The sequence below is a fragment of the Silurus aristotelis genome (assembly GCF_946808225.1).
Source record: "Silurus aristotelis genome assembly, chromosome: 2".
Lineage (NCBI taxonomy): Eukaryota > Metazoa > Chordata > Actinopteri > Siluriformes > Siluridae > Silurus > Silurus aristotelis.
This window is the reverse complement of record NC_139575.1, coordinates 684,926-694,925: the sequence shown is the minus strand read 5'-3', so window position 1 is coordinate 694,925 and position 10,000 is coordinate 684,926. Positions and strand designations below refer to the sequence as shown.

Here is a 10,000-nt window from a genome sequence, read left to right as displayed (position 1 = left end):
ATATATATATATATATATATATATATATATATATATATATATATATATATATATATATATATATATATATATATCAACCCAGCATCTCCCATCAGGAGGCACAAAAACGGAGCATCAAGTCTCGCACTCTCTCTGTCAGGGATCCTGTGCGGCACTCTGCGCCCTAGGAAGAGACAGATCTGAGGACTGTCATTTTCAACAAGAGGGCTTTGACTAAAAAGTCCTGGCATAGGACATTATGAGAACCTGGCCGTGAAGGGGCGTGTTGCACCGCATAACCCGGTGCCCACCCTGTCCCGGCCCCCTCAGGGACCTGGTCCGTTAACCCTGCCACGGAATGTGTGTCAGGGCACGGCCAGCTCCAGCGAGCATCCTCCTCGGTTTCCACCCTGTCTCATAGTGGTCTGGAAGAACTTGCAGCTTCTTTGAAGGCTCCTAGGGCTGGGCTCCTAGGGCTACGGTGGATCTAAAGGATGCGAACTTACATGTATCCAGCCTTCCTTCTCACAGGAAGTTCCTGAGGTTTGCTTTTGGGGCTGAAGCTTATCAATATCAGCTTCTTCTATTCTGTCTTGTCCTCTCACCCCACACCTTCACAAAGTGTGTCGATGCGGCTCTGGTCTCCCTGAAACTTCAGGGCATCCACATTCTCAACTACATTGACAATTGGTTGATTTTGGCTCGATCTGCCCAAGGTCTTTGGGAAGGGCCCCATCTACTTTGGTAGCTCAATTGCCTAGTAATGCTGGCTGTGCTTCAAGCTTTGAAGCATTTTCTCCTAGACCGCAGAGATCACCATGTGCTGATCTGTTCTGAGAACACCTCAGTGGTTTTATACATTAACCATCAAGGAGGTCTGCGCTCGTACCCCCTATACAAGCTGGTGCACCAGATCCTCCTGTGGGCCCAGGGGAAGCTCCTCTCTGTGAGAGCAGCTTACATCCTGGGCCGGTTGAACGAAGCAACAGACACCCTATCGAGGCAGGGGTTGAGACCAGTCAAATGGCGGCTTAATGGTATGAGCACCACAAGCTGGATCCAGTCCAATGCCCGGTTGGTTCAGTGCTGGAATTTCTCCAAGGACAGTCCACCGAATGGTTGGCTCCATCCACCCAGAAAGTCTATGCATCCACTATTTTGGCATATCATGCCCCCATGGTTGGGCAGTCTCTGGGCAGAGACCCCCTAATGTCACTTTTCTCTTCATGGCACCCGGAGGCTGAGGCCCCTGGTGTGACCTAGAGTGCCTGGGTGGGTCCTGGCTATCGTGTTGCAGGCTCTGTCTGAGCTCTTCTTCAAGCCTCTGGCCAAGGCATCTTGGAAGCACCTCTCAATTAAGACAGCGTTCTTATTGGCCATTTGCTCTTTCGAGAAAATCTAAACTCTGCAGGCCCTTTCTGTGGTCCCCTTCTTTTCTGGAGTTGACCTTTTTGTACAGTGCCTTATTGTACCCTAGAATGGGTTACATCCTCAAGGTGCCCCTTGGTTGTCCCACAACCTGTGAGGTAACAAGCACTCTTCCCTCCTCTATTTCAGGCCCCAGACCAGGACAAACTGAACTGGTACAAGAACTGGACGAGTCCCTGGAGGAGGTCCGACCATCTGCTCATCTGCTATGGCCCTCCGAGGAGAGGCCACCCTGCTAAAAAGCAGACCCTTAGCAAATGGATCATTGATGTCATTGCATCCGCTTATGAGTCCTCTGGTCTCCCCGCACCATTTGGGGTCAGAGCTCACTCGACCTGGAGTGTGGCAACCTCTAAGGCTTGGTCCTTTGGAGTACCCCTCCAAGACATCTGCAACACTGCAGGGTGGTCCACCCAGCTGACCTTTGTCTGGTTCTACAACCTAGATCTCAGTGCCACTCCTGACCCCTCTGTCCTTTCACCTAGCTGTGTTTATACACACTAGTCAGGGACTGGTCAATCTGGCATGATTGGACATCCGTTCCCAAAGTATTGTGACGCAGCTCGAGTTCCTGAAAGGAAACGTCTCTAGGTTATATATGTAATCCTAGTTCCCTGAGATAATGAGATGCTGCATCTTTAAGCCACACTGCCGGTATCCATGCAGTGCTTCCTTCTCTATTACAGAAGCTGGTGCCCGCTTCACTCCATGTGCGTTTTATACTTCCTGGTCGTGACGTCAACCTGCCTGTGACGGCCCATGTTAAATTTTGACTGATTACACACATTATTTCAGAGCATGGACAACCCCGTCGCGTTCCCAAAGCATTGTGATGCAGCGTCTCGTTCCCTCAGGGAACTAAGGTTACATACGTAACCTAGAGATGTTATTTGTTAGTTTGTTTAATATCAGGTGTTGGAGTTGATTGCAGCAGTGGGTTGATAATAGCAGCAGGAATTTTCAGGAACCTTTAGATGAAGCTAATGCTGTTATCGCTGTTAGCATCACATTGTAAGTGATGTATTGTTAGCATTGCTACATAGGAGTAATTAAACACTACATACAGTTCACAGTCATTCATACATTATTATAAAGAGAGAATTGTTATTGTTGAACCTGTAGTAAATTCTTCAGTGTGAATCGCCCCAGTGTGTGGAGTTTTGTTTTCAAGTCAAGGACATTCAGAATTTTTGTTTTATTATTAGAAGGGCTCTCCTCCTTATTTCTAGTTTTCTAGACTAGAATGTTTTAAATGGGGAAATTCCATGTATGTCATTGGCTGGAGGGACCCAAATGCAGGATATGAGCTGAGATTTTAAGATAAAAACCTTTAATGAAACAGCCAGGGAGTAACCCAGTGAACAGTTTCAGAGTGCAAACAAAAACCAACAGTGCTGATCACAATAAACAGTTCCAAAACAAAGACCCCCAAAAAAGTTAAAAACACAGTCCAAAAGGTTAAAAAAGTCCGAACACAGAAGCATTGACCAACAGGCAGAAAAACACAGTGCGAAAAAAACAGTCAGGAAGGCAGGAAGAAATTCCTGGAAATCTTAATGGCAACCCGAAAAACTGCTGAGATAATCTGGCAGAGAGGGAAAGTTTTTGGTGTCCTTAAATATCGGGATAAACGCTCTTGCAAATCAGTTTAATAATCTGCAGCAATTCCTAAACACAATCAATGTTCATTAAAAATGCAGTGCCTTGGCCAGTCAGGATATCATTAAGGAGATATGAGATTTAGTCCTTTCTAATAAGCCAACATGGTCCATCTCAATTCTTTAGAAGGGGATCTCAATTAATGGTCATGGTTGCTATGGCTACTTTGTGGTTGCTGGTGCATTCACCAGCTGATGCTCCACAAACCATGAATGTCTGTCATCTCATGTCAACATGTTGCTAATGTGGCTCGTTCTTGTCGATTTATTTTTTACAACATTCGAAGGATTCAACAATTTCTGTCCACACAGACTGGTCAGGTGCTTGTTCAGTCTCTTGTCATTTTGAGACTGGACTACTGCAGCTCTCTGCTGGCAGGTCAACCTCTAAACACTATTCATCCTCAGAGACCTAATCGCTCCTCACACTACACCACACTGCCTGAGATCCTCCAACACTGTTCGACTGGTACCACCGTCTCTCAGGGTAAAAGATTGAAGTATACTTCAAGGCTCTTCTCTATTCTGGCACCGAGGTGGTTGAATCTAGGCTTCCCCTAGATGTCCAAAAAGAGTCCCTGGCTATCCTCACCTGACGAGTGAAGACCTTCCTCTTCCTGCAACACTTAAAATAGCACTTTCCAAATTTGCTTTGTTTAAAAAAAACTAAATAGAGTTATAGGCTGATTTATCTTACATTTTTAATCCACCGTACCAGATTTGTAGATCTCACTTCTGCACCAAGGGGACTATTTTGATACCACCTCTTACACCACCAAATGGTCCTCATCAAGCTGGACTGCCTTGACCAAAAACACAGGGTGATGGCACTAAACCCATTCTATCATCCTTCCTGGGCTTATTAACTTCAGCACAAAGAGATCGATGACGTTGTCAGCACTTCCTGCAGCAGGAGCTAATCGGCAAATGCGAACAGGTGGTTGAGCTCACAAAGCATCAGAGAGTTGAATTGTTGTTCAGGGCTGACCTGCTGCAAAATCATTAACTTTATGCTGTAAGACTTTAGTATGTTGTTGGCCAAAGGATGTTGGGCTACAAGTTGGGCTTCTCCAGACAACAGAGGCAGCAAGCAGAGAGCGCACTTCATGTCCAGCCAGACCCATGCTTCAACAGTTCCATGAACATCTTGACATCATATTGTGGTTTGTCTTGTACCTCAAGCATGCTGGAGTCATCTGCCTGGGTTTGAAGCAGGGCCTGGAAGCTTTTCCTTTGAACCATCCACATTCCAGGGAAGGCCTGATGTTGCGTAGGCAAAGAACCTCAATAGGGCCCTCATGCCCCCACAGCAACAAGGAACATTCCAGAGCATAAAAGTGTGGCTGTGTGTCAAGTTCCTCATTTCTGCATAACATCTCTAAATCTAAAAGAAAGAGAGGGAGAGGGAGAGAGAGGGAGAGGGAGGAAGAGTGAGAGGGAGAGGGAGGGAGAGAGAGAGTGGGAGAAAGGGAGGGAGAGGGCGGGAGAGGGAGAAAGAGAGGGAAGAAGAGGGAGAGAGAGAGGAAGGGAGGGAGAGACAGAGGCAGAGAAAGAGGGAGAGGGAAAGACGGGGGGGAAGGGGGGGAGTGAGAGAGAGAGAGGGAGTGAGCGAGAGAGGGAGTGAGCGAGAGGGGAAGTGAGAGAGGGGGAGGAAGAGTCTGTGGCTGTTGCAGCTTGTTGTGATATTTAACATCAGAACAAAGCAGTTATTACAGGAACATGAAATACTTTGTATCAATTACACACAACCTGTAGATCAATAACCTCCTCACACACACACACACACACACACACACTCTCCCTCACTCAAACACACACACACACACACACACACTCTCTCCCTCACTCAAACACACACACACGCAGTGTGCGGGTGGTGTGTGTGTGTGTGAATAAGTGTAGAGGAGTGTGTGTTAGCAGTTGGGACACTGTGTGTGTGTGTGTGTGTGTGTGTGTGTGTAGGTGTGTGTGTGTGTGTGTGTGTGTGTGTGTGTGTGTGTGTGTGTGTGTGTGTGTGAGAATAAGTGTAGAGGAGTGTGTGTTAGCAGTTGGGACACGGTGTGTGTGTGTGTGTGTGTGTGTGTGTGTGTGTGTGTGTGTGTGTGTGAATAAGTGTAGAGGTGCGTGTGTTAGCAGTTGGGACATAGTGTGTGTGTGTGTGTGTGTGTGTGTGTGTGTGTGTGTGTGTGTGGACGATTATGTGTTAGCAGTTGGAAATGTGGTGGGACTCCTGAATGAACAGTACTATCAAAGTATTTTGAAAAATATGGAAAAGTGACCACACTAATACCAAATTGTGTAAAATACTTGTTACTGGTTTCTCAGCTCATTTCTCCTGCAAAATAAAGTCATGCTGTGTAATGTTCCTCCTTTTATCAGTGATGAGGTAATAGTTAAAGAGTTGTCTCAGTACGGGTGACGAAAATCCCTCTTGGCTGTAAGTCCCCACTGATTAAGCACTTTGTGTCTTTCAGGAGGATGGTTTTTATGGTCCTTAATTAGGGTTGTTAAGATTGGAATGGCCGAACATCAATATGAATGACCATGACTGTAAAATAAGAGATTGTCTGGCTACCTGGTCATCAATATGAATGCCAACTCAAAATCTAATTTGTCATGAAAATCTTCCTAAATATAAACTCATGAGACATGTGGCTTTCAACCCAGTACTTTTCTGGATTGCTCCAGGACTGATTTCATGTATTTATATATGAAATAAAAATAATGTTCAATGCAGGAAATCTATATCCATGGCACCGTCTCTAGGTTACGTATTTAACCCTAGTTCCCTGAGGGAATGCATCGAAAACGCTTTTAGAACTCTGAATCACGTGTAAAATCCGGCCAATAGGCAAATCGTGACATCATCAGTGGGTGACGTCACATAAACCAGAAAGCTACAAAATGGCGGGGCGATGGTAGCGACATAAGCTTCTGAGAAAAGAGAAGGTAATCGCTTGCAGGGAGTATGGCCCGAAGATGCAGCGTCTCGTTCCCTCGGGGAACTAGGGTTACATACGTTACATAGAGACGTTCCCCACTTTCCTCACTAGTCAACACATTTCCATCTCCATCCTTTATTGTTTTAATTTGCAGCACATCCTTCCCAGCTCGATTCCTCTGCCTGGCCAATCACTACAAATCCTTTTCTCCTTCCTTAGTGTCCAACTTCTCCTACAGCTCCTCATATGCCTTTTCCTTGGCTTTACTGCACTTCCTCATTCCACCACCACGTCTCTTTCTCTTCCTTTCTATTTCCAGATGTCACACCAAGTACCTTTCTATCTGTCTCCCTCATCACTCCTGCAGTAGTTGCCCAATCATCCAGCACCTCTTCACCACCACCGAGCTCCTGTCTGACCTCTTCCCTGAACCTCACACTACACTCTTTCTCCTTCAGTTTCCACCATCTTATTCCTCTTTCAGTCCTCACTCTCCTTCTCTTCTTCGTCACCTCCAAAACCATCTTACTGACCACCATACGATGATGTCTAGCTACACTGTCCCCCGCCAACACCTTACAGTATCCAATCTCCTTCATAGAACAAAGTCCACCTGTTTGCACCTTCCTCCACTCTTATACGTCACCCTATGATGCTCCTTCTTTTTAAAATACGTGTTCACCACTGCCATTTCCATCCTTTTAGCAAAATTTACCACCATCTGCCCTTCCACATTCCTCTCCTTAAAACCACACCTACCATCACCTCCTCATCACCTCTGTTCCCTTCACCTACATGCCCATTAAAGTCTGCACCAATCACCAATCTTTCATTCCTAGAGCATAAGCACTGATGACATTTACCATCACACCTTCAACTTCCAGCTTCACGATCATCACCCTATCAGAAACTCTCTTCACCTCCACTACACTCTTACTGTACTCTTCCTTCAGAATCACCCCTACACCATTTCTCTTCCCATCCACACCATGATAGAACAGTTTAAACCCACCTCCAATGTTCCTGCTCTTACTCCCTTTCCACTTGGTCTCCTGAACACACAACATCTCTACCTTTCTCCTCTCCATCATATCAGCTACCTCTCTCCCTGTACCAGTCATAGTACCAACATTTAAAGTACCAACCTGAACCTCCACTTCTCCTCCACTTCTACTTTCCCTGCTGTCTCCGCCGTCTTCCTCCTCTCCTTCTCCTCCTTTGGCCAACAGTAGCCCAATTTCCACCGGTACCCTGTCGGCTAATGATACCTGTGGCGGTTGTTGGTAACCCGGGCCTCGACCGATCCGGTATGAAATTCTGATTCATGATCCGCATATTTTACACTGGACGTCCTTCAGAACACAAACCTCCACATTTATCCAGACTTGAGACATTGATACTCACCTGAGTTGTGAAACACTAATGACTGGGTTGTGTATATATATATATATATATATATATATATATATATATATCATTTATTTTTGTTTTATTTATTTTTTCCTAGTGTGTGTGTGTGTGTGTGTGTGTGTGTGTGTGTGTGTGTGTGTGTGTGTGTGTGTATTATTCTGAGCCTTAAGTTCAAACAGTATAGTTATACTTGAATATGCTTTAATATACTTTATACTTTTATACTTTATTTTTATTTATTTTACTTACTTTTATTTTTATATTCTATTTTTATTTTTACGTTTACATATTGGACAATCATAAAAAGGATTTCACTACATGTCGTACTCTGTATAAATGTGTATGTGACAAATAAAATTGAAATTTGAATTTGAGTTAATCTCCCTGTTTAATGTCACATTACTGACATCACAACCTGAACTCGTGTTTTGCTCTGAGTACAACATGCTGAGAAACTGTTTATTACTAACTAATTAACTCAAACTTGCGAGTTCTATAAACTCTAATGTGTGTGTGTGTGTGTGTGTGTGTGTGTGTGTGTGTGTGTGTGTGTGTGTGTGTGTGTGTGTGTGTGTGCGTGTGTGTGTCTCAGGTGCGAGCAAGTGCGATTGCTCAGGACGCAGATCAGAATTATGACTACGCCTCCAACAGTGTGATCCTGCACCTGGATGTGGGAGATGAAGTGTGTGTGCAGCTGGATGGAGGGAAAGTTCACGGAGGAAACACCAACAAATACAGCACCTTCAGTGGGTTCCTCATCTACCCTGATTAACACACACATATTCACACACATATTTTCTCTCTCACACACACACACACACACACACACACACACACACACACACACTCATTGCATAGACACACAGTCTGGTGTAAGGTCACTGCCCATCTCATCTGATGAGACATGCTCAGTGGACAGAAAGAAACAGATGTAGAGAGAGAGAGAGAGAGAGAGAGAGAGAGAGAGAGAGAGAGAGAGAGAGAGAGAGAGAGAGAGAGAGACTTTGACTTTTACAATCCTTTATTTGACAGTGTCTTTATTTTAAGTGTTATATAACAGATGGTAACAGGTTCGACCCATTAGTTAAATAAATAGATAAATTAATTAATAAAATGTTAAATAGACAATTAAAATCAGACAATGTTAAAAGTTGTGGCGGAATCGTTCAGTTCAGTTTCGATGTAAAGTGCAATTTTTTCTCTTTCATAGAACACAGAGCTTCATTACAACACCACACATCCTCAAACATCTTCAGCTCCACCACACACTTATACACATTCAAATCTACCACAGTCCTGGATTTCATTAGTCTGGAAAAGATTCTGATTGTGTCACAGTCAGCATTTTGTGTTATTTTGTTTTTTCTGCTCAGGTATGTGCCCATTTTCACTGCCCCTAAAATAAAATAAATCAGTTGGCACATGAACCTGTTTCTCCTGATGTTCTTAAACCCAAAATAAAACACTGAAGAGTAAAATCACATTAAAGGAACTTAAAATAAGTTTTAAAAGCACAAACAGTGACTGTAACCTGAAGCAGTGAGTAAAAGTGTGAAAAACAGTTTCCTGTAGAACATCAGGGTTTAAAATAAAAGAGTTCACAGAGATGATGCAGTGTAAAATCCTCCACTGGAGGTCGGCAGTGTTTTTGGTTAACAGTGGTTTGTACAGTGTCTCCACTCTGGTTTAATATCATCATTAAAACCAAGAACATTTCTCCACTGGGGGTCCACCCCCCCGCCCCACTCAGTTCATTCTTATTTAAAACCTGTAGAGCAGCTTCCCCGACACTGTCCAAGTTCATCTCCCCTTCACCCCTGCACTCCCTAAGGGGGTCACGACATCTGTCGAGGTCAGGAGCGATGTCCAGCTGGGGAAAGGGTTCCTCCTCTGCACAACTGTTCTCGCCGATTTCATAGTCCTTCAGCTGAACACACTCCTCTGCTGTTAGTGTGGACCTCCAGCGGTGTAGGAGCTGGTTACCGATGCGCAGGGACCAGAGTCCTATACGTGCTGCAAGGTCCTCCACTCGTGACAGGTCTGTCCCTGCAATGTTCACCAGCTCTCAGAGTGTAATGATCTTTGAGGAGATCAGAGCTCTAGAAAGTGTGGGGGTGGTCGCAACAGAGAAGTCCTGAAAACTCCAGTAGACCAGGGGTTCCTTCAGCAGCCAGTGTAGTGTTCAACATCCCTTAGTCTGTTTTTTTAAAAGGCCATATTTTAAAATATCGACGGTAAAAAACTGGTAATCCACAAACATCCAGTGTGTGCATCAAAAACAAAGTTCTGTTCAGCCCCAGTCCTCCCACCATGTGCAGAAGTCCACTGGCTGCTGTTATCCATACCAGGTTTCTGGGCACGTTTAGGAGTCTCTGGATGAACTGGAGGCGAAATGCTGCCCACCTCCCCACACCTTCTGACCCTGCTGCCAAAAAAAGGGAAACCTGACCCACCTGAAGAACCAGTGTTACTACTGTGCACTGACTGTATAATTTATATGCCTCTGCCAGCGCAGGCAGCTCCAGCACTGCTCCAGAGTCCGCTGTGACTTTTTCAATGTTTGCACAATTTATCTGAGTCCAC

At 44.8% G+C, this 10,000-nt stretch overlaps 1 protein-coding gene across 1 annotated transcript in view; it reads left to right on the top strand.

The window, feature by feature from the left end:
- Positions 1-8,203, top strand: part of c1ql4b (complement component 1, q subcomponent-like 4b) — a 48,686-nt gene extending 40,483 nt beyond the window's left edge. Inside the window, exon 3 of the mRNA XM_083564631.1 lies at positions 8,010-8,203. Within this exon, the coding sequence (XP_083420757.1) occupies positions 8,010-8,189 (180 nt within the window). The 3' untranslated portion in view covers positions 8,190-8,203. The remainder of the gene's footprint in view (positions 1-8,009) is intronic.
- Positions 8,204-10,000: the final 1,797 nt, after the last annotated feature.